This window comes from Neoarius graeffei, chromosome 16, assembly GCF_027579695.1.
Source record: "Neoarius graeffei isolate fNeoGra1 chromosome 16, fNeoGra1.pri, whole genome shotgun sequence".
Taxonomy (NCBI): Eukaryota; Metazoa; Chordata; class Actinopteri; order Siluriformes; family Ariidae; genus Neoarius; species Neoarius graeffei.
The window spans coordinates 25143504-25169187 of NC_083584.1; the positions used below are offsets into that span (position 1 = coordinate 25143504).

General features: G+C 38.9%; 1 protein-coding gene across 7 annotated transcripts in view; it reads right to left on the reverse strand.

Annotated features, from left to right (window-relative positions):
* Positions 1-4505: 4505 nt before the first annotated feature.
* Positions 4506-25684, reverse strand: part of pleca (plectin a) — a 327839-nt gene continuing 306660 nt past the window's right edge. For all 7 annotated transcript variants that reach the window (XM_060942675.1, XM_060942674.1, XM_060942678.1 and 4 more), the window contains 7 exons: positions 24437-24520; positions 23612-23716; positions 23415-23513; positions 15596-18949; positions 7658-14799; positions 6283-6340; positions 4506-5549 (listed from right to left, as the gene is read on the reverse strand). In XM_060942675.1, the coding sequence (XP_060798658.1) occupies positions 8473-14799; positions 15596-18949; positions 23415-23513; positions 23612-23716; positions 24437-24520 (9969 nt within the window). In that variant the 3' untranslated portion in view covers positions 4506-5549; positions 6283-6340; positions 7658-8472. The remainder of the gene's footprint in view (positions 5550-6282; positions 6341-7657; positions 14800-15595; positions 18950-23414; positions 23514-23611; positions 23717-24436; positions 24521-25684) is intronic.

Consider the following 25684-nt stretch of genomic DNA (forward strand, 5'->3'; position numbering starts at 1 on the left):
GTGTGTGGGGGGGGGGGGGGAGTTAGGACAATTCTAAGGGCCCAGCATTGACAGAGGGCCCTCAGAGGACAATATTAACATTATTACCATCCATCCATCCATTTTCTGTAACCGCGAAGGGCGAAAGGCGGGGTACACCCTGGACAAGTCACCAGGTCATCACAGGGCTGACACATATGTAGAGACAAACAACCATTCATACATACAGTTGATTTAGAGCCAACAATTAGCCTAACCTGCATGTCTTTGGACTGTGGGGGAAACCGGAGCACCCGGAGGAAACCCACGCGGACATGGGGAGAACATGCAAACTCTACACTGAAAGGCCCCTGTTGGCCACTGGACTTGAACCCAGAACCTTCTTGCTGTGACGCGACAGTGCTAACCACTACACCACCATGCCACCAAGGAGTTTATTATATGGCTTTTTTATTTCTAAGATTAAAATAGAAGGTCATTATAATGAGGCGTGACGCTGCTTTCAGTTATGTCATATTTTAACGTGGTTGAGTCACACATGCAGAATAAACAGCTTGCGGTTTCAAAACTGAATTTCTGTTAGCGCTTAGCAGTTTCTGAATGCTTTTTGTTGCTCATTTCTTCAATACCTTGGTGACTCTTGTTTTTCTTTCGTGTTTCAGCCATTTTTGATTGTTTTGATTTTCAATTAAGCTTTTTTTTTGTCATTTTGTTTTTGTTTGTTTTTTGCAACATTGAAAGCCGGTGCTCTGGAAGGGAAGTCCGTAATCACCCACGGGCATTACGGGAAAATACTGCCCACCAGGGAACCAATCAGAGCACAGAATTTTACCAGAAGTAGCTCGTGCCATATAAGAAAACTAATTAATGGTTTAGTTCTTGACTGATAGCCAATCAACCTCAATCGATTAGCTTCAAATTATATACATCACAATACTGAGTTACTGCACTTTCATATAAAGGTTATGCTGTCAAGTTTAAATACCTTGTGTATTTTTAGTTACATATTTAATGAAACTTTTGTGAAAATGAGTTATTTCAAATGAATGGCTTGAACTAAAGAAATACTAAATATGAAAATAAAATAATGAAAAGAAGCCAGCATTAATCCATAAATTATGTGAAATAATGCTTCCTGAGGACACACAACCGTCTCCATTTCTCACATGGCATCAGGGTGGGTGTGAGAGATTCACTAACACATTTCACTTTGAAATAAGTAAGTAAGTAAATAAATAAATAAATAAATAAAGCTCTGTGCAATATGCTTGGCATCCACAATCACTTGGGTACAGTAAATACTGCTACAGTAAGTATTTTCACTGGCTACAGTAGATATTTCCCATCTGTTTTTATGTAAAACTATTTTGCATTAATGTCTCTTAATTCATATCTGATTCACCTTTTCCATAATTTGCTTCCAAATTTTGGACTTTCAGGTGCTGTTACAGTGTTAAATAACTTTTTTTTTTACTGGCCAAACAACTTTGGGCTCTGCCTTTGAGAAAGTCTCTTTCAGCTGCATGGGCATCACTAAATTGATATCAGCTTGACCTTCATATCAGATTGCCATTCATAAACATCTTCACATGAGTACGAAGCAAATCAGAGTTTGTGAAACTTTTGTAAATCTGGCAGAAATTTTTAGTTCAGCTTGTCTTATGCAAACATCTGAGTTACATGTCGGTCCTGGGATCGAGATGCTGACCTCTTCTGCTCCTTGGACCTGCCTAATCCATCCTGGTGTCCTGTGTCTGGTTGGAGTCTCATCGCATCGCTCCTGTGGAGGGCGGCCCCATGTGGACAGTTGGGGGTCATGCCTGGAGGACGCTCTGGACTCTTGCAGTGGTGCTTTTGTGGCTGGGGACTGCAGTTGACTTGCTGACTTTGGGACTGCAGTTGTCGTGAACGGTTTTGTGCTTGGGTTTCCGTCGGTGGGGGGTTTATAGCATCAACGAATCTGACTTTATGTAAGGACTGTTAATGTTGTTGCCCAAATGAGGATGGGTTCCCTTTTGAGTCTGGTTCCTCTCAAGGTTTCTTCATGTCGTCTGAGGGAGTTTTTCCTTGCCACCGTCGCCACAGGCTTGCTCATTAGTGATAGATTAGGGATAAAATTAGCTCATATTTTAAGTCGTTCAAATTCTGTAAAGCTGCTTTGCAACAATGTTTATTGTTAAAAGCACTATACAAATAAACCTGACTTGATTTAAACAACGTCCCCTCAGGACGCCAGTTCCGTTGTCTGAGCTGCCGAACACCCAGGAGAAGAGCGACCTTTGCCCCCAGAGCGGTTCAGCTCCTCAACTCTCTGCCATCCTTGTCCCTCTACTCATCCCTCCAGCCCCTTCCCATGCACTCTAACCTGTCTAGTGCACCAACCACCCCCTCTGGACACATACCACTTTAGACATAGACTCTGCTGCTATTGATCCTTCTACCTCATAAGCAAATTGCACCACACAATATTTTTGTATATACTGGGTTTTTTAAAATTATATTTATACATATTGTACCACTGTACAGTTATTTATCCTCATACTGCCACCTTGCACACTGTCATAATTTTTATGTTTCATGTTATCTCATCTCATGTTATGTTATATCTTTTCTGATGAGCAGAAAGCACCATGGAAGCAATACCCAGCTGTTAAATTGCTAAAGAGAGAATGTAGGAAGACTGAAAGAAAATGGCGCAAATCTAAACTTCACATCCATTATCAAATCCATAAAGAGATGCTTTGTAAATATAATTATGAAATTGGTAAAGCAAGACAGTCTTTCTTCTCCAACATCATCAACAGGAATACGAACAATGCCCGTACGCTATTTTCAACAGTAGAGAAGCTAACTAATCCCCCACCACAATTAGCACCTGAATTTCTCTCAGTTAATAAATGCAATGAGTTTGCATCCTTCTTCAAAGGTAAAATTGATAAAATATGGCAGAATATTGCTCATAATATATCTCAGTTGCAAATAACTGAAAAGCTGCAATCACCAGTGACACAGACAGACAATTTCAACACAATGTCAGAATTTTGTTTGATTGATTACGAGACTCTTGAAAAAACTGTACAAAATCTCAGTTCCTCAACATCTGAATTGGACATTCTGCCCACCAACTTTTTTAAGTCTGTTCTTCACCTCATAATTACAGATGTGCTTCAGATCATAAATACATCCCTAGAGACTGGCATTTTTCCTGTGTCCCTGAAAAAAGCCGTTGTAAAGCCCCTACTTAAAAAGAATAATCTGGATGCTTCAGTATTGAACAACTACAGGCCAATATCAAATCTACCATTCATCGGGAAAATCCTTGAAAAAATTGTCTTCAATCAATTAACTGCCTTCTTGATATCAAACAGCTGTTTTGATAACTTTCAGTCAGGATTTCGTGCCAATCATAGCACTGAAACAGCACTGATTAAAGTTATAAATGACATATGTCTTAATACTGATGCAGGCAAAACATCGGTCCTGGTGTTACTGGACCTCAGTGCAGCTTTTGATACTGTTGATCACAACATACTGCTATATCGACTTGAACACTGGGTTGGGTTGACTGGTAAAGTTATCAATTGGTTAAAATCATACTTAAAAGATAGAAGCTTCTTTGTTACCATGGGAAATTGTACCTCAACATCAATGTCCTTGACCTGTGGTGTCCCCCAGGGGTCGATCCTTGGACCATTACTATTCAACCTTTATATGCTCCCACTTGGACAAATTATCAAGAACAACTCAATTTTGTATCACTGCTATGCAGATGACACCCAAATTTATTTTGCTCTATCACCTAATGATTATGCCCCCCTTGAATGTCTCTACCAGTGTATCAACCAAATCAACAACTGGATGTCACAAAATTTTCTTCAGCTGAACACAGATAAAACAGAAGTAATTCTATTTGGGAAAAAAGATGAAAGACTCAGGATTACCACTATTCTTGACACAAAGGGGATTAAAACAAAAGATATGGACCTCAGTGGGCCATCACAGGGCTGACACATAGACACAGACAACCATTCACACTCACATTCACACCTACGGTCAATTTAGAGTCACCAGTTAACCTAACCTGCATGTCTTTGGACTGTGGGGGAAACCGGAGCACCCGGAGGAAACCCAGGCGGACACGGGGAGAACATGGAAACTCTGCACAGAAAGGCCCTCGCCGGCCACGGGGCTCGAACCTGGACCTTCTTGTTGTGAAGCAACACTGCTAACCACTACACCACTGTGCCGCCCCAGTTTCACGTTATTATTATTATTATTTATTATTATTATGTGTTTAACTGTACTTCTCTGTGTGCCTTTAAATTGCCCCTAGGGGACAAATAAAGTGTTTTGAATTTGAATAACTTTAGGAAAAGGCTGATAAAACGTGACCACATGACAACACTACTTGGTACTAACTAGTTAAAAAACAACATGCACATTAAACCAATTCTCATTTTAATTTGTGTATGTTTGAAGGTAAATGTGTTCATAGCTCTCCAACAGTAAATGAAATGATGCTTAAATACGGTTGATATTTGTATAGTTTATTTACATAAGAATACAATCCCATCCTATAAATACAATCTTCTTAAACATGCCCCAAAACATGGCATACTTTAGTTTAACTACATCCTTGCATCACTTCAAAATGTTTCCTCACAATAGGCTTTGTTGAATTCAGTTCTTGATACTGAATACTTTGATCAATGTTAGCAAAAGAAAACCATGCAAAGCAAAACTATAATGTAGGAAAATACAGCTGATATTAATGTGACACGATTACAGTGCGAAAGGCAGGGTACACCCTGGACAAGTCGCCAGGTCATCACAGGGCTGACACATAGGCACTCGCCCGTAGTCAGCTGGGATAGGCTCCAGCTTGCCTGCAACCCTGTAGAACAGGATAAAGCGGCTAGAGATCATGAGATGAGACGATTACAGTGATCTTGTATGCAGCAAAGATAACATTCATAATGGCAAATGTAATCACTGGACAGAAAAAGCAAAACTGCAAAAATATACATATAAAAAAAAGGATTCTGTGAATGTTAGGGAAGTTACTATTGTGATAGAGTATGGTGATGACATATGGATAGCTTCAGGATTTAATATTTTCTGGTTTGTGCCATTATGTTACAGAACAGATTTTGCAGGGTTGTAAAGGTCAAGCTTCTTATTGACAAAAAAAAAAAAATCCTGTATAACTTATAACTGACCTTTACTCTTTTTTTATGAGCATTTAGCCCATTTTCTTTCCAATGAATATTTTACAACTTAGCAAATGGAAATACAAAGATAATTTACCAAGTTCAAGCACCTTTAACAAATTTACTGTTAAAACAGATTAGACCCATACATGGGTCTTTTGATTAAGAGGCATTAAAAAATATAAAACAACGAGGCTTATAATAATAATAATAATAATAATAATAATAATAATAATAATAATAAATCAAATAAAGGTAGCAGGACATGTATGTTGGTCAGTCAAATGGCATCTTTTCATGGGTCTTTTGATTGGAGCAATTAAGCCAAAGAATCACTTCAGCAGGCAGTGGAAGACAAGACTAGAACAAAAAATGGTTGTAATTAATAATTTAGTTATTATTTAAAAATAATGTACAACATTGTATTTACCAAGTGAAATTATTTATTATTCTAAGAGGTACTTTGCTAAATACACAGTATGCAGTACATATAGCTCATGTTCTTGAAACAAAAAATGACATAATTATATAATTAAACAGACATGTGGCAGTGATGAAAGGTATAAGCGTATAACTGGCATTATTCTATCCACATTCACTGGATATGAGCAATCACGTGCACTGATTGGTTACTCTACTCCTAGGCTACCAGCTCATATACCGTGAGTAGAGCAAAACAAAATGGCGGCGCGTGTTGCTGAACCAACTGACGATGAAATGAAAAATCTACTCAAAAACAAAACCCCAAAAAATAAAAAAAAAAAGCAACAAAATATGGAATAAAAGTATTTGATGGTAAGAAGGTATCTTTTTTCAAGAATTATTATTATAGCATTTTTCACAAGTTGCTACTGTCATTTCACCCGTTTGTTTACGTTCCAAGTGAAAATAATTTTGTCGGACGCTTTGTATAAAAGTTTTTATCTATCAAATTTGCAAAAAATAAAAATAATGCTCCGTTTCTCAAAATCCAGTGAATGTGGATGTAATAAAGCAATTATTCCACTCAATCTCATTGTACATGAACTGATAGCACCTCATGTACAACTATCTTGTTAAATATCCTGACCAAATTTGATTGAATAATTAGTACCTTCATCTCTGCAGGTTGAAAGTGGTGGCAGGGTTTCAATGTAGAATAGACACATCTCCTTTTCAATAAGAGAAATTAAAAAAAGAAATGTAAAGAATGTTAAAGACACATATAATGACAAATATAATACAACTGCATTTTTAAATCCAATTATGATTTATATTTTTATCAATTAAGATCCATTGTAAACCATCATATATTTTATTTATATATATATATATATATATATATATATATATATATATATATATATATTAGTGCTGTCAAGCGATTAAAATATTTAATCGCGATTAATGTCGCGACTGTCATAGTTAACTCGCGATTAATCGCAATTTAATCGCACATTTTTGTCACATGAAAAACCATTGTAATTCTCTTATCAGCATAAAAAAGTGAATGGGCTTGCTCACTGTTCGAACTATGGGGGTACTCGGGGGATCCGAGATCCCCTGAAACAGACATGAGATCCCTTGAAAACATGATTTGGGAAATGTTGGGGGGTCTCTAAAATATTGGCAAAATGATGTTTACTGACATAGCAATCGTGTGTAACGGGAAGCATTTGCATATCCGAAGTGAGCGCGCGATGGAGATCTGCGCTCTGAGACAAGTGCAAGCACCCCCCAAGGGAAAAAAAGGGACCCCCCGAAAATATTGGCATAGTTCGAACACTGGTTGTACCAATGTTCTCATCTCATCTCATCTCATTATCTCTAGCCGCTTTATCCTTCTACAGGGTCGCAGGCAAGCTGGAGCCTATCCCAGCTGACTACGGGCGAAAGGCGGGTGTACCAATGTTTTTTTTTTTTATTGCAGAGCATAACACGTCTTGTCACAGCCACTGCAAAGTGGGGCTGGAGCCGCCGATGGGAAAACGAAACCTAAGCCGGGCACCATGGCTCTTCGGGGGAGGGCAGAGGACTCTGGCTGTGTGGGGCGTGGCATCATGTCACAGAGCGTTAATCTCGCGATAAAAAAATTATCACCATTAAAATTGAGTCAAGTTAACGCGTTAACGCGACATTTTTGACAGCACTAATATATATATATATATATATATATATATATATATATATATATATATATATATATAAAATAATTTCTATTCTAAATTTTTGTTAATTCCAAGCACTGGTAAGTAGCCCTAATTACCTAATTTCATCAAAAATAATGCACTGTTTAAGCTTACTATTTACCATCGCATTTTGCTTTATACCACACATACCATATCCAACCTGTAACCTTCTGAATGTGTGTAACTTAACTCTGTCAGCTAATGCAATTTTTGCAAAAATAATGGTCATTTAAGCAATAAAATAAGCAAAACTGTTATAAAATTAGCTGGTATATTCATGAAAAGTAATATTATACTTACATTATAATATATACAGACATCTGGTGAGGTCAAGGCATAAGTGAATTCCTCTTTGAACTGGGAGATGTGAAAGTAACAGATGAAGACTTGGTATGGATAGGTATTGCATCTTCTGATCTTTTCAGTCATGTTTCAGTGCCGTCTTTTGCCATTTGTTGTTCCTGAAGCCTTCTGCTCATAGAACTTGTTGTGGGACCAGTGACATGAGAGCCATTATGTTTTGAAAGACTGCAGAGATCCAAGGACATAATTGTTGTTCCATAACATCTATAACCTTGGGTGAAAGGAGCCTCTTGAAATATTAATTCTGTTCTGCCAAAGTATGTGTCGAAAGCACTGGGTTTTTTTTGTTGTTGTTAGGTTTTTTTTTTTTACTTGCGTGCTCTTTTAATGAAATTCCTCTTATTCTGCTCTGTAAATGGTTACCAGCTCCTCTGTTTAACAGGATTCCAGGTTAACAAAATGCATGTTCTATAATCTTCTGTGAAACATATTTTTACATACAAAAGAAACGTTAAATTTCATTTTGACAATATGCCATTCAGTGGACTCAGTAAAAAAGGAAATATACAAGAGCAGACAGTAACATTGATGAAGGTAATATCAAAAGTAAGATTCCATTCAATTTTCTATTTCTTCCAAGAAAAAAAAAAAACATAATATCAACATATTATGGAATAATTATTAAAAAAAAATACACATTACAAATAAACAAAAAAAAAATCTAATATGAAAAGAAAGCCAGCAGAACATAGCAGTAGTACTTCAGCCCTATAATAACCACATGCAGAGCAGAATGAATGTTTTTAAATTAATTAAGCAATTAAAGAGCACGGTGTTTGGGATAGTGGCGAGATTCTCTTGTCCTCAGAGCAGCAGTTTCTGTTGAGTGTTAATGCTGTTAAAGCCTGCTTTAGTTTGTCCATATTCAATGCTCCGTGCTCCCCTGAACTGTATCGTCGTCCATAGCTTGGAGAGCCATAGGAAGATGTGGAGAAATTCATGGAAAAGCCAGATCCTGTAGCATCGAAGCTCCCTCGTCTAGAGCCAGACCTTGAACCAGTTCTGGAGCCAGACCTGGATCCTGAGGCTGATCCAGAGCCACTAATATTGTAAGGGCTATATAGACCCTTTGTAGACTGGGATGATGCCTCCAGTAAACGTAAACCAGAGCCTTCTTCAATCATACTTCTTTCAATGGCATCTTTATAAGATATCTTCAGCTTTGTTTTGGGACAAGTGAGGTATTTGGAGTATCCACTGACATCTCGCAGTTTCTGAGCAGTGCGTGCATCAAGGGTGCCCTTCTTTACGGCCTCGTCCAGTGATACTCTGCCTGCAACATCAGGTTCAATTAGTCCTCCAGTCAGATACTGGACTTCAAGAAAACGCTGGCCAGCTTCATAATACAGCCAACCCTTCTTTAAGGCCTGAGCAGCCGACATTTTAGTTTTGGTCCTTGGATCTTCAAATCCTTGGAAGGCCTTCTGAGCCAAGTTGATGCGATCTACCATTATCTTGTCTACCAGCCCTTTGTTCATTGCATCTGCAACAGTGAACTTCTCTCCAGTATTTGGGTCAATTATACCACCTGTACAGGCTTGTGCCTCAAGCAGTCTTTGACCAGTAATGTTATCAACTAGATTTCGATGCATAGCTTCTGTAACTGATACCTTCTCTAGAGTATCTGTGTCTAGGATCCCAGCAACTGGACCTGTTTCCTCTGTTGGGTCAGTCCATGTTGTTGCTGGAGTCTTGATAGATGGAACTGGGCTCATGGGATAAGATGAGGTGGACCCAAAGGAAGATGAACGTGATCTAAAACCACTCATGTTTCCAGACAACATGTCTGCAAACTCAGTGATGGACAGGGTGCCTGCACGATACTGGTCCAAAGCAGACTTGTCTATGAGCCCTTTGGTGATGGCCTCATCAATGTCATACTGACGTCCAGACCTTCTATCAATTATCATAGACTTCACACCATCGGCTGAAGAAGTGGTAATTTCTTCCCATTCACATTCTTGCTCTGCAAGCTCCATATATGTCTGATGATCAATGAGACCTTTGCGGTATGCCTCGTAAACAGACATTTCTTTTCCTGTTTCTGGGTCTACAATGACCACTCTGCGTTTGCGTACTGATGACTTAGATGATGTCTTTCTTTCCCGCTTCTTCTCCTTTAGCATTAAGAGAGCAAGCTCGGTTTCAGGGTCAGTCATGCATCGCTCCATCAACTGCAGGTAAGTCAGATTCTCCTCTGTGTTTGGATCAAAGAAACCTTTCGTATCATCAGAAGGGTCAGTAAGAATACTGTTCATTTCCTGATCAAAAAGGCCACGTTTATATGCCATTTCCACTGGAAGGCGATGACTTTCCTCAGGATCAATGATTCCACCTGTCGCAATTTGAGCCTCCAAAAGACGAATACCGTGATCTTTAAGGATCAGGCCTTTCTTCATGGCCTGAAATAGGGAAATTACTTTACCAGAGTATGGATCACTGTATCCTGTCACAGCTCGTTCAGCAGAGAGAAGCTTGTCTTTAAACTCTGGGCCAACCACTCCCATTTTTACAGCCTCTATGACTGTCAGTTTTAGATTTTTGATTGGATCAATCACATATCCAGTCGCTGCTTGAGCCTCTAGCAATTCAAACGCAGTGCCTGGCCTGATCATGTTCTTCTTCATGGCTTGGTAGATTGACAGTCGCTCTTTAGTAGCCTCTACATACACACCTGCAATACAACTTGTACCTTCAAGGTATTTCTTCAAGTCTTTGCTGATATCCTCCACTGAAATGTGGCCTTCTGTGAGCTCTGTGTAGGTCTTCTGATCGATAATTTCAGAACACAGTAATTCATCCAAGGTGACTTGCTTTCGAAGACCCCTTACTAGCAGTTTCTTGTCTGCAAGAGACAGCAAATGCATGCCACTTTCTTTGTCAACTTTGCATCTCTTGAGGATGTTTGCATAAGATGATTTTTCATCTGTGGTTGGATCAGTAAACCCTTTGACATCTCCACTAGTTAGCCTCTCACTTGTTTCTTTGTTGATATATCCTCGTTGCATTGCAACATCATTTGGAAGGTGGAAATTGTACTCATGATCCATTAAGCCACCAGTTGCGATTTGAGCTTCTAGGATCTTTAATGCATACTCCTCAGGAACCAGACCCTTTTTCATAGCCTGGTATAGAGAAATGATTTTCCCACTGTATGGGTCTTTGTACCCCGTGACTGCCCTCTCTGCAGACAGAAGTTTGTCATGGAGTTCCGGGCCAACAAGACCCTTGCGGACAGCCTCATCAACTGTTAGCAACTCATATTTTACTGGGTCAGTGATAAATCCTGTAGCTGCTTGTGCCTCCAACAAATCAATGGCAATATCAGGCTTGATTATGCCTCTTTTCATGGCCTGGTAAATATTTATTTTAGCAGAGTTGTTGGAGAGGACCCCAGCAACGCTGCCTGTGCCAAAGAGGTACTTCTTAACATCTGGCATTTCCATAACCTCTCGGATGGTTTTCTTGCCTTGTTTCAACAGATTGTAAGTTTCAAGGTCAATTATACGAGAGCTATAAAGCTCTTCAATTGTAACTCTGCGTCGAATTATATCACATAGCATAGTCTGTTCAGTTTTAATTATTTGTCTTTGCTCAATGATTTCGATGATTATGATAATCATTCTCTCTTTTGTGATTTTTCCTGACCGGTACTGTTCAAGAAGTCTTTGTTTGTCCTCTCCAGGAAGCATGTCTGATGCCATGACATCCCACAAGGTCATTTGTTTTCCTGCAAAACTTTCGTGAGGTATAGCTATTTGAGTGCTAGCCAAGTCTGTTTGTGCTTGTTCTTCAGTGTAAACATATGACTTCTCAACTTCTTTTGGAATTTCAGCCTTAGAAAGTGGTAAGAGGAAAAACCCAAAGTCAGGATCTTTTGTGCACCTTTTTATCAGTTGTTTGTAAGTGACACTCTCATCTTTGTTAGGATCAGTAAAACCCTTGATATCATCTGAAGGGTCTTTGAAGGACTTGGCCATTTCTTTGCTTAGGTAACCTCGCTGAATGGCTACGTCAGTGGGGAGACGGTGGCTATTCACTGGATCAATTATTCCTCCAGTGGTCTCTTGAACTTCAAGAAGAGGTATGGCATGCTCTCTAAGAACAAGCTCTTTTTGCATGGCCTGGAAAAGGGAAATCTTCTGACCAGTGTATGGATCTTTATAACCAGTTACAGCCTTCTCTGCAGACAGGAGCTTTTCATGAAGCTCCGGCCCAACAAGGCCAGCTTTTACAGCATCGTCCACTGTGAACCTCAGATTCCTGACTGGATCAACAATAAATCCACTTGCTGCTTGTGCTTCCAACAGAGAAAGGCCTGTATTTAGTGTTATTAATTTCTGTTTCATTGCCTGATAAATGCTGAGCTTCTCTTTAGATTTTTCACTGACTACTCCAGCAATGTTCTCTAATCCTTGCAAGTACCTCTTTACTGATTCAATTTCACTAATCTCTTTTGGTTTCTTTTGGCCTTGTTGGAGCTGATCATAGGTTATTTTGTCAATGATTTTGGATTCAAACAGGGATGTGGCACTAACAGGTTCTCTGAGACCAGTGAAGGTGTCCTGCTGCTTTTTCATCTCATTTTCATCAACGAATGTGATCACAATGCTAATGATCTTTTCGATTGTAACTTTTCCTGATCTATAGTGACGTATTACCTCGATCCTTTGTTCTTCGGTTATATATTCGGAGTTAATAATCTCCCAAATGGTGACTTTTCTTCCTTTAAAGGGTCCACTGTGTAACTCCATTGTCGCCTTGTTTAAGGCTTCTTTGGACTGAACATTGAAGGGCAGTTCTGATTCTGTGGACTTAACAGCTTTTTCTGAAATTGGAAGCAATGGGAGACCAGTCTCTTTGTCAATAATGCAACTTTTCTGCAGCTGTGTATAAGAAACATTCTCCTTTGTGTTTGGGTCAATGAACACTTTATTATCATCATCAGATAGGCTATTTAAGCACTTGTTCATTTCCTCACTGAAATATCCACGCTTATAAGCAATTTCCTGAGGAATCCGGTAACTTTTCACTGGGTCAATGATTCCTCCAGTTCCAATTTGGGCCTCCAGCAGCCTTGTACCCTGATCTTTGTTGATGAGATCTTTTTGCATTGCCTCAAAGAGAGAAGCAGTCTTTCCCGTATATGGATCCTTGTACCCATTCACTGCCCTTTCTGCTGATAGCAATTTCTCATGGAATTCTGGGCCAACAATTCCAGATTTTACAGCTTCATCAACTGTGAGCTTTTGGTTTTTAACTGGGTCAATGATGAAACCTGTTCCAGCTTGGGCTTCTAGAAGGTGGAGTGCAGGTTCTACTTCAAGCATGTTCTTCTTCATGGCTTCATAGATTGGTACCTTCTCCTTAGTTGACTCAATAAACACTCCAGCAATACTGCTTGTTCCCTTTAATGCTTTTTTGACAGAATCCATCTGAGACACCTCTTCAATAGTAGTTTTGCCGTTATGCAACTCGTTATATAAATCTTTGTTTATGATCTTTGATTCCAGGAGCTCAGATGCAGGGACAGTTGATCTTAAACCATCAAAGGCTAATTCCTTCTTTTTCTCTTTGTCTTCTACAACAGTAATTACAATCTTTATGATTTTCTCGACAGTAATTTTCCCTGATTTATACTGACGAATAAGATCTTTCCTTTGATCTTCACTAAAGTACTCAGAATTGATCACTTCCCAGATGGTTACTGTCTTTCCCTTAAATCTTCCAAAAGGCACTGATATATTTGTTTTACTGAATGTATCTTTAGTCTCTTCATCTGTGTATGTCCTTTCATCAGGTAATGATGTTTGTGTAACAGGTAGAAATGGGAGCCCTGTTTCTGGATCTGTTTTACATCTTTCTAGCAGTTGATGATAACTGAGTCGTTCTTGGGTGTTGGGATCACTAAATCCTTTTCTATCATCGGGAGGATTGGACAAGACTTTGTTAAGTTCTTCATCCAAGTGACCTTGTTTACATGCTGTTTGGACTGACACACGATGACTGTTTATTGGGTCTATGATACCACCAGTGGCAAGCTGAACATCCAGAAGTTTAGTGGCTTGCTCCTCTGTGACCAGACCCTTTTTCATGGCTTCAAATAATGAGATCTTTTGTCCGGTGAAAGGATCTTTGAAACCAGTTACAGCCCTTTCAGCAGACAACAATACAGTGTGCAGTTCAGGTCCAATAATGGACTCCTTTACCGCGTCATTGACAGAGAGTCTCCTGTTTTTAATGGGATCAATAATATATCCAGACGCAGCTTGAGCTTCGAGAAATGTCACAGCTGTGCTTGGTGAAATTTTCTTCTCCTTCAAAGCTTGATAGATTCCCATTTTCTGCTTGGGTTCTACGATTACACCACCAATGCAATCCTTGCCTTTCAGGCACATCTTGACTTTGTCTAGCTTAGTAAGGTCTTGCACGGTTGTTTTGCCTTTCTTAAGTTTGTCAAATTCTTTTTTGTTTAGTACACCAATTTCATTAAGCCTGCTTGCAGGCACTTTCTCCCGAATTCCATCAAATGCCAGTGGTGACTCTTCTTTTGCCTTTACTCCATCAACTTCTGTAGAACCATTAAAGACCTTCTTTGTTGGTTCCTGCACCATTGCTGTAACTAATTCATTTTCAGGCATGCTGTCAGTTTGGATATCAATTTCTTTTGTTTGGGATGTTGTGGGTTTCTGTGCTTCCTGTAGCTGCTGAAGCTTTTCTCGTAATTTCTTGTTTTCCTCACCCATGAGTTTTTCTTGTTCTTGTTTTATCTTCTCTAGCTTCTCCATCTCTTTTTGCTTATTGAGAACCTCTTCTTCAGCATCTTTCTGCTTCTTGACTGCGGTTTCCAGGATAGCCTGAAGTTTCTTTTTCTCCTCTTCCATCTGCTTTCTCTGGCTTTCCTGTTCATCTTGAAGGATTTTGGCTTTGTTCACTTCATCCTCAAGTTGTTTCTCCAGCTTCATTTTCTCTGCCTCTATGGTTTTCTCTTTTTTCAGCAGGATTTCTTTCTCTGTAAGGAATGTCTGCTGAAGGACTGTCGTCTCTTGTTTAATTTGCTCTTGCTGTGCATCAGCCATCTATAATGAAAGAAAGATGGTATTATTTAGGCAAAACATTATCATGTAGTATCAGGTGTAAAATGCTCTCATTATCATTGCCATGCCTTGACAGTCAATGTGAACAGTAAACAATTAACAGTTGTTCCACGAAATCGGGTCGTACATGAGCTGATAGCCAACAAAGCGCGTAGCACTTACATACAAGCCATGTACGACGAGATTGAGTAGAAGAACTGTTTTATTCTATCCACGTTCACTGGGTTTTGAGAAACAAAGCATTTTTATTTTTTGCAGATAAATAAATAAAAACTTTATACAAAACGTCCGACAAAATCATTTCCGCTTAGAACGTAAACAAACTGGCGAAATGACTAGCAATTTGTGAAAAATGCGAGAATAATAATTCTTGAAAGAAAAAAAAATATTTTTTTCATATTTTGTTGCTTTTTTCGTGTATTTTTTGGAGTTTTGTTTTTGAGTAGAGTTCATCCTTGGTTGGTTCAGCAACACGCTCCGTCATTTTGTTTTTCTCTACTCATAGAATATGAGCTGATATCCTAGTCGTAGAGTAGCCAATCAGAGTGTGCCATTGCTCATATCCAGTGAATGTGGATAGAATAATAGTGTATAGACTATAATCCAAGAAAAATAGTTTGCAGTAATTTGCATGTAATTGTGCTCATTAAAATTTTTATATGTTATCAGTCATTAGTAATAGACATGGAGTTGAATCTTAATTTTAAGTGTTACTTAAATAGATTAAATGTTATTTTCAAAGGATTTAGAAAATGAAAGTGTTATTATGTGACAATACCTCTTTTGCTTTATTTTGTAAATCAGTTGCTTCTTTTTGCAGTTTCTCCTTTTCTCTTTCAAGCTCAGCAATTGCTTTACGCAGATCATCTGCCTCTTTGGTGCTGGCCAACCTCTCCACTTCCAATTTCTCAATGACAGTGAATTTTTCTGAAGTTTGTTTTTCAGTCTCAATCAAACGGGCTCTAATGTCTTCTGCCTGTTTCTTGAATTTGTCTGCTTCTTCCTCTGCTTTCAACTGTGCATTGCTTAGCTCGATTACCCTGAGTTTCAGTGTCTCGGCTTCAGCAGTTACTTCTTTCTGTTTCTTGCGTTCTGCCTCTAAGGATTTCTGGAAGCCCACAATCTGTTGGTCTAAACGCTCTTGTATCTCCTTCTTGGCCTCTAGCAGTTTTTGGGCCTCTTCCTGAGCCTCGTCTTTTTGTTTCTGGAGATTCTCAGCCTCAGCTTTCAGCTTGGTTGCTTCCTGAATGGCTAACATCTTCTCCTTGAGCATCTTGTCAGCTAATTCTCTCTGCTGAGCGAGGTCAGACTCTGCGATTTGTCTTAGCTTTGAAGCTTCTTGTGCATCAACACTGAGCTGTGCAGCCTCTTCGGCCAGCTTTTTCATATTCTCAGCCTCTTGCTCAAGCAATTTCTTTGTGTTCTCCTTATCTTTTTTCATAAGCTGCTGATTTTCTTCCTCGATTTTGACCTTCAATTTGAGCAATTCCTCCATCTGAATTTTGATTTTAGCAAGCTCATCTTCCACCTGTGCTTTCTGCTTGACAGCATCACTGACCTCATCCTTAAGTCTTTTCAATTCATCGTCTAAAAGAGATTTCTGTTTGTCTGTCTCATCGAGTTGCAGTTTTACTTTCTCCAACTCTTGCTCAACCTGAGATTTCTGCTTCAAGGTTGTCTCAGCAAGTTGTTTATGCTTGGCCATCTCCGCCTCAGCTTGCTCTTTCTGTTTCAATGCATGTTGTTCTGAGTCCGCACGTTTGGAAGCTTCTGTTTCAGCTTCTTTTCTCAGTTTTTCAGCATCTTCCTGAGCTTTGGCCCGTTTAGCTGCCTCTGCTTCAGCGGCTTGCTTTTGGCGCTCTGCCTCATCTGCTTTTTGCCGAAATAGAGCTGCCTCATTTTCAGCACTTTCTTTAGCCTTTGCTGCATCCTCTGCTAATTTCTTTGCCTTCTCGTACTCTTCCTTTAGCTTAGTTTGAGCAAGGCTGTCCTCTTTCTGTTGGACAAGGACGTTCTGAGCTTTCTGCTCAGCAGTAGTGCACCTTTCTGCAGCCTCTTTAGCTAAAATGATCTGTTTTTCAGCTTCCTTGTCAGCATTATCCTTCTGCTGTTTGACCTCTTCAGCTTTCTTTTTCAGACGCTCAGCTTCTTGTTGAGCAGCCAGGCACTGTCTCGCTGCCTCTTCTTCAGCAGCTGAAATCTTTTTGACTTTCTCTTCTGCCTCTTTCCTCTTTTTCTCCTCCTCTAGTGCAAGATTCCTAAATTTCTTGGCCTCCTCTTCTGCTTTGACTTTACTTTTCTGAGTCTCATCTGCTATACTCTTTAGTTTCTTCAGCTCAAGTTCAAGGTCTTGCTTTCCCGTCGATGCCTTTTCAAAGTTGAGTTTCAAAATATAAATCTCCTCTTCAACCACTTTCTTTTGCTTTAAGATTTCATCCACGATTTCCTTCTGTCTCCCTAATTCAGCATTAGAAGATGTCTTTAACTGGTTGATCTTTTCTTCAATATCTTGCTTATGTTGAGCTGCTTGGTCTTCTAGGGCCTGCCTTTGATAAGCTTCATCCTCAGCTTTTCTTTTCAGACGCTCATTTTCAGCCTCCTTCTCTTTTAGAGCAATCTCAGCCTTAGTTTTGACACGAGTTGCTTCATCGATGGCCGCCAGCTTCTCTTTGAGAATCTTTTCAGCCTCTGCTCTCTGTTTGGCTGCTTCTTCTTCTGCAAGCTGCCGTTGTTTCTTCGCTTCCTCAGCAACTGATCTCAGTTTCGTGGCCTCCTCAGCAAGTTCCCTCATTTTGCTTGCCTCCGATTCAAGGAGTTGCTTGCTCTTTTCAGTGGTTAACATGGACTCTTTTTCAGCATTGCCTTTAAGTTGTATGAGAACTTCCATCTCAGTTTTTACTTTGGAAAGCTCATCCTCTAGTTGTTGTCTCTGTTTTACAGCTGTGTTCACTTCATTTTTCAGTCGCTGCAGTTCATCATCCAGTAGAGTCCTTTGCTGCTTGGCATGATCGAAATCCAATTTCAAGCGGATAAGTTCCTGTTCTGCTGCGAGCTTTTGTTGAGCGGTTTCTTCAGCTTCTTTTCGTTGTTTTTCAAGCTCCTTCTCTGCAACCTCCTTCTGTTTAAGAGCAACCTCCTCAGCTTTGGTCCTCCTCTTTGCCTCTTGCTTTGCTTCCTCTTTCTGTTTCTCAGCCTCCTCTTGTGCAGCGCTCTTCTTATGGGCCTCCTCCTCAGCTTGGAGCCGTAGACGGAGAGCTTCGTTGGCTTTCTGTCTCCATATTTCCAGTTCCTTCTCAGCTTCTTCTCTTGCTTTATCAGCGTCAGCTTGTTGCTTTTTTAAACGCTCGGCCTCCTCTTGCAGCTGGATAACAGTGCCTTGCTCTTGTTTCAGTGACTCCTCCAATTTTGTTGCTTTTTCAGCAAAGGAAAGGCGCTTACTCTGCAGCTCTGTGGCAACGCTCTTCTGCGCCACCTCTTCTGCCACTTTTATCTGCCTCTCCTTTTCCAGTTCAGCCTGCTTCATGCGCCTCTCTGCCTCCTCTGCTTGCTGCTTGAACTTTTCAAGATCCTCCATGGCCTTTTGTTTCTGCTTCGCAGCTTCCTTCTCTGCATCCGATTTTTGTTTAAGCTCTTCCTCTGCCTTCCGTTTTTTCTGCATCTCTTCATTGACTTGTTTCCTTAGCTTTTCTGCTTCTTCCTGTGCAGACTTCCTAAGTCTGTCCGCCTCTGATGCTTTATCCCTGAGCTGTTGAAGTTCAGCTTCAGCTGTCGATTTCTGTTTCTCAGTTGTCTCCAGCTGAAGACGGATTATACGGATCTCTTCCTCAATCTTGGTTCGGCTGTACAGGACCTCTTCTACTTGTTGGCTTTTCGCCTTAATCTCCTGGTCTGAGAGGTTTCTGAGCTCTTGCAGTTCCTGCTGGATGTTTTTCTTCTGTTTTTCAGCATCAACTGCAAAGGTTTGTCTTTTGTTGACTTCCTCTTTCATCTTTAGCTTCAAGTCTTCAGCCTCTTGCTCTGCTTTGGTAATGGCCTTTGCATGAGATTCTGCTAACTGTCTCTGTTTTTCTAACTCGGCCTGCATTTCGGCCAACTTTTTCCTTTCTTCTTCTTTAAGTTTTTCTGTAGCTTTCTGTTATTCAAGGAAGCAAGCGCAATGGAAATGTAAGACAAGGTTATGTCAGGTTACATATTATATCTGTATTAAATCTGATTGCAAATAAAGTACAAAATTGTCAATTCTTGAAAAGTTATTGAGTTGATTTAACAGGTGGGGTGTTAATTGGTTACAAAACACAGCTTAAAATCACTTTTATGGCACAAATAATGACACAATCACTTCACAGCACAATAAAAACAACTGGAACATTGAATGAAATCATGCTATTCGGGTGTTACTTCTAGGGATGGCTTGGAAAATAATCACAAAACGTATCATGATGCCCTAAAGTTTTTTTCTTGAACTCTGAATAGGAAATAGCCTACGTAATGTGTAAATGTGAAAGAGAAAGGCTGACATAATAATTTTAGTCTCAAGCTTGTGATTAAACATAAATTAATTTTCAGTTTGACAGTGAAAAAGAAAGCCAAGCATTACTAAGCATAGTAAAAGTGCAAAAAAAAAAAAACCCTAAAAACTGAAATGTTTTGGGAACTTGATTTTGTGCATATGATGCTATTATCAAGCCAAAGATCATACAGTCTAGTGATGGAGCAAAGAAAGCATGGAAATAGGTCTACAGAAAAAAAGACATCTGATGAATGTCATAGTGGTACATGACTGACTAGTTGGATTGTAGCTATATATTAGGGTGCATCAGTTGCCCTCACGTTCATAAAATCTGATGCATGTTTGTTTGGGTGTTCCTTTTCACCAATAAAGACATCCTGTAGAATTTTTTGACCATATTCAGAAGTCTAATGGTGGCACCATGAGGTTCATTTTTTGCCAAAAAACGCTTATTTTATGTTTTCGCGTTAGGTTTGAATCACAACGTTGGACTCCATTTATTGATTTCTTGTGACCCAGAGATCATGTTAAGAACCTTTGCATTTAATAGGGGCTAGCATATGCATAGGCGGCAAGCTTAAAACCAGGGTTATAACATTGATAGATAATGCTAGTGACACCCTAAAATAAACCTCCAAATATTTTTAGACATTCTAGACATACTGTCTACAGTATCTAAGATATTTGGTATACTCTATAAGGTGCCATAATGTTTCATGAAAAGTGATCGAAATTTTGTCATAAAAGTCATAAAATAGCAGCTTTTTCCATAACTTTGAGCTCCTGGTGCCACCATTAAACTTTTGAATTTTGTCAAAATATTTCACCCAGTGTGTTTTCTTACCAAAAGGAACATAAAAACAAAAATGCATTAGGGGGCAACTGATGCACCCTACTATATATATATTTTTATTTTTCATTCTTTGATTAGACAATATGACAAAAGAGTCATGTATCATTGTGAAAGTCTGTTATGTGCTTGCAGAATGAGCTATTCAAATAGGATGACGATGCGGTGCAAAATTTACCTCATTAGCGCCCAAACATGACAAACATTCATCATGATAAAGCACTGGCAAGCCATATAGAGAAGCAAACAAGCAGAAATGCAAGTTAGAAAGGAAAAAGGAGTAAAGAACAAAATTGTGCTTCTCATAACAAAAAAAAAAAAAAAAAAGATTTGGGAAAAAAAATGAGACATTCAACCTGACGCATTCTACAACTGAAAAATAGAAGAGCACAAGCAAAGAAGAACAAAAGTGTTACTTTAGTTTTGTCAAGAAAGAAAATTCAGAAAAAAGGGGTATCACACCATCCAGTGTTTAATGGTGTCGGCTGGTTTAAAAAGTGCATGCTGTACAGTATATGTGACAGCTAGTATTTTGAGTTTGCTTCAGGCTGAGGGCTTTCGACAAATAGTTCAGCTTTCTTTTTGTGTCAGAGATATATCTGTCAGTATTTGTAGACAGATCATGAGAAACAGAAAGTGTTGGGAAAATGGAATGTGCTGTACCACTAGCATTGAGCGTTACTCATATTCTAGGTGAGCACCTTACACAATCTGACAGAAGCCATGTGGAATTAGTGTCGAACTCATACACTACAAGCAAAAATAGACTTCTTTAAAATAAACTAAACCATCACCGAGTTGAACTTAAGCCAGATAATTCAAATTGAAATTATGTCTCATGAGTTACATGAGACAAAACCAGAGAGGTTTTTTTTTTTAATTTTTTTAAGTGAAAACTTGGGGAAAAGTTAAAACAAGAAGAATAGTGTCTTGCATAAGTATTCACCCTCTTGAATAGTTTGCACGTTTTGGAAACTGAAATGGATTTAATGCAGCTCATATGTAATGAATCTACAGGTCATGAACATATTTATTTATTCTATCCGCATTCACTGGATATGAGAAATCGCATGCTCTGACTGGCTACTCTACAACCCCAATTCCAAAAAAGTTGGGACAAAGTACAAATTGTAAATAAAAATGGAATGCAATGATGTGGAAGTTTCAAAATTCCATATTTTATTCAGAATAGAACATAGATGACATATCAAATGTTTAAACTGAGAAAATGTATCATTTAAAGAGAAAAATTAGGTGATTTTAAATTTCATGACAACAACACATCTCAAAAAAGTTGGGGCAAGGCCATGTTTACCACTGTGAGACATCCCCTTTTCTCTTTACAACAGTCTGTAAATGTCTGGGGACTGAGGAGACAAGTTGCTCAAGTTTAGGGATAGGAATGTTAACCCATTCTTGTCTAATGGAGGATTCTAGTTGCTCAACTGTCTTAGGTTTTTTTTTGTCGTAGCTTCCGTTTTATGATGCGCCAAATGTTTTCTATGGGTGAAAGATCTGGACTGCAGGCTGGCCAGTTCAGTACCCGGACCCTTCTTCTACGCAGCCATGATGCTGTAATTGATGCAGTATGTGGTTTGGCATTGTCATGTTGGAAAATGCAAGGTCTTCCCTGAAAGAGACGTCGTCTGGATGGGAGCATATGTTGCTCTAGAACCTGGATATACCTTTCAGCATTGATGGTGTCTTTCCAGATGTGTAAGCTGCCCATGCCACACGCACTAATGCAACCCCATACCATCAGAGATGCAGGCTTCTGAACTGAGCGCTGATAACAACTTGGGTCGTCCTTCTCCTCTTTAGTCCGAGTGACATGGCGTCCCTGATTTCCATAAAGAACTTCAAATTTTGATTCGTCTGACCACAGAACAGTTTTCCACTTTGCCACAGTCCATTTTAAATGAGCCTTGGCCCAGAGAAGACGTCTGCGCTTCTGGGTCATGTTTAGATACGGCTTCTTCTTTGAACTATAGAGTTTTAGCTGGCAACGGCAGATGGCACGGTGAATTGTGTTCACAGATAATGTCCTCTGGAAATATTCCTGAGCCCATTTTGTGATTTCCAATACAGAAGCATGCCTGTATGTGATGCAGTGCCGTCTAAGGGCCCGAAGATCACGGGCACCCAGTATGGTTTTCCGGCCTTGACCCTTACGCACAGAGATTCTTCCAGATTCTCTGAATCTTTTGATGATATTATGCGCTGTAGATGATGATATGTTCAAACTCTTTGCAATTTTACACTGTCGAACTCCTTTCTGATATTGCTCCACTATTTGTCGGCGCAGAATTAGGGGGATTGGTGATCCTCTTCCCATCTTTACTTCTGAGAGCCGCTGCCACTCCAAGATGCTCTTTTTATACCCAGTCATGTTAATGACCTATTGCCAATTGACCTAATGAGTTGCAATTTGGTCCTCCAGCTGTTCCTTTTTTGTACCTTTAACTTTTCCAGCCTCTTATTGCCCCAGTCCCAACTTTTTTGAGATGTGTTGCTGTCATGAAATTTCAAATGAGCCAATATTTGGCATGAAATTTCAAAATGTCTCACTTTCGACATTTGATATGTTGTCTATGTTCTATTGTGAATACAATATCAGTTTTTGAGATTTGTAAATTATTGCATTCCCTTTTTATTTGCAATTTGTCCCAACTTTTTTGGAATCGGGGTTGTACTACTAGGGTATCAGCTCATATACTGTGAGTAGAGAAAAACAAAATGGTGCAGCGTGTTGCTGAACCAACCGAGGATGAAATAAAAACTCTACTTGAAAACAACCCCCCCCCCAAAAAGCAACAAAACATGGAATAAAAGTATTTGATGGCAAGAACGTATTTTTTAAAAACATTTTTCAAGAATTATTACAGCATTTTTTTTACAAATTGCTACTGTCATTTTGCCAGGTTTTTTTACATTCTAAGCAGAAATTATTTTGTCAGACGTTTTGTATAAAGTTTTTATCTACTGAATTTGCAAAATATAAAAATAAAAATGCTCCGTCTTTCAAAATCCAGTGAATACGGATAGAATAAAACAGTTATTCCACTCAATCTCGTCGTACATGGCTTATAGATAACTCGGTGCTACGTGCCTTGTCGGCTGTCAGCTCATGTACGACTCGATTTCGTATAAAAGCTGTTATATAACGGTTTTCCCAAGGGGGTGACTACTTGTGCAAGTCCCTGTATGTGCCTTGACATTTTGCCGTTTGACCCTTACCTCTTCATCCTCTAGGCGTCGTTGGGTATCGATGATAAACTTAATATACTGGCTCGCCAGAGTCAACAGCTCACTGTAGCGTGTCCTGAGAGTGACATACTGGAAGATAATTCACAACACATTTCAAATACATTTTTAACTTGTGAAGACTTTTAAAGTAAACAAACTGGTGTAGAAAAAAATAGTACAGAAAATACCTCTTGGATAATGTTGTCGGATGCTGACTCCACCTTGATTTTTTTCAGAGGTGAGGCGAGAGGCTCCACCAATGCTTTATATGTTACCAGCTGAAGTTCATGATCCTGGAAAGGAAAGTCTTTAAATATGCTGATAAAATCCTGATATCTGTGTTAGGGTGCATCAGTTGCCCTCACATTCATAAAATCTGATGCATTTTTGTTTGGGTGTTCCTTTTCACCAATAAAGACATCCTGTAAAAATTTTGACCATATTCAGAAGTCTAATGATGGCACCATGAGGTTCATTTTTTGCCAAAAAACGCTTATTTTATGTTTTCGCGTAAGGTTTGAATCATAATGTTGGACTCCATTTATTGATTTCTTGTGACCCAGAGATCATGTTAAGAACCTTTGCATTTAATAGGGGTTAGCATATGCATAGGCGGCAAGCTTAAAACCAGGGTTATAACATTGATAGATAATGCTAGTGACACCCTAAAATAAACCTCCAAATATTTATAGACATTCTAGACATACTGTCTACAGTATCTAAGATATTTGGTATACTCTATAAGGTGCCATAATGTTTCATGAAAAGCGATCGAAATTTTGTCATAAAAGTCATAAAATAGCAGCTTTTTCCATAACTTTGAGCTCCTGGGGCCACCATTAAACTTTTGAATTTTGTCAAAATATTTCAACCAGTGTTTTTTCTTACCAAAAGGAACATAAAAACAAAAATGCATCATGATCGGAGGAACTTTTCATTTTTATGGGGTAACTGATGCACCTAATCTGTGTACGTAAAAATTTATATACATCAGGAATCTTTTTCATCCTTACCTTTACTGTATCAATGTAGGCTTTTGCGTATTTCTGACATTCATCCACTTTTTCTTTGTTCTTTTCAATCTCCTCAAGGAGTTTCTGTTCAGAGTACAAAGTCCAACAATTAATAAACAATACATAATGTATTACATCAAGTAATAGTAACCAATAGAAAGTCAGAAATCATTAGTTAGCATAACAGTAAGAAATAAAACACAAATGGTGCAACCTATTATAGGAAAACAAAGACAAGGAAACAGAAATGCTGTTCCCACCCATAGTTTAGGATTTTTCCTACAAGAGCACATCCTGTAGTGTTTTATTCCTCTTATATGACAATAATTAATTTTTTATACTGATTAAAGAATGATGTCATACTTTTTAATTCATTTATAGTTATGTTTAATGTTGTGAAATGTCTGTAAAACCTGTTATCATATATGTTATTACAGCTATAATATTCACTCTCTAACCAGCCTCGATTTTTTTTTTCCTCTTTCGTGGAATTAGTTCAAGAGGAAAAAAACCCAAAACAAACCACAACAGTTAGTCATGATACTGAGAAACCACAAATCCCTTTATCCTGAAGACATTCTTTTGACTAGCACAAAGCACTAACACGAAAGACTATGTCCAAAAATTTACACAAAAAACAATTATTTTTAATACATTAAAGGAACAGTCCACCGTACTTTGTCTTTGGAAGTGGCGAGAGGTTCTGAAACATGAAATGCACAGTTACAGTCTGATGTATGAATTACGTGCCATAATCAGGGAGATCAGAATCAGAATTACTTTATTAATCCCCGGAGGGAAATTCAAATTTGCTACCAAGCTCCTGAATCAAAGAAGAAGTAAACATGTCGAAAAATAGAAGATAAAATCGTCTGAAAAAAGAATAAATACAAATAAAATAAATTTAAATAAAAGTTCAATAAATTAAAGGAACAGTCCACCGTACTTCCATAATGAAATATGCTCTTATCTGAATTGAGACGAGCTGCTCCGTACCTCTCCGAGCTTTGCGCAACCTCCCAGTCAGTCAGACGCAGTCAGACGTGCTGTCACTCCTGTTAGCAATGTAGCTAGGCTCAGCATGGCCAATGGTATTTTTTGGGGCTGTAGTTAGATGCGACCAAACTCTTCCACGTTTTTCCTGTTTACACAGGTTTATATGACCAGTGATGTGAAACAAGTTCAGTTACACAAATTGAAACGTAGCGATTTTCTATGCTATGGAAAGTCCGCACTATAATGACAGGC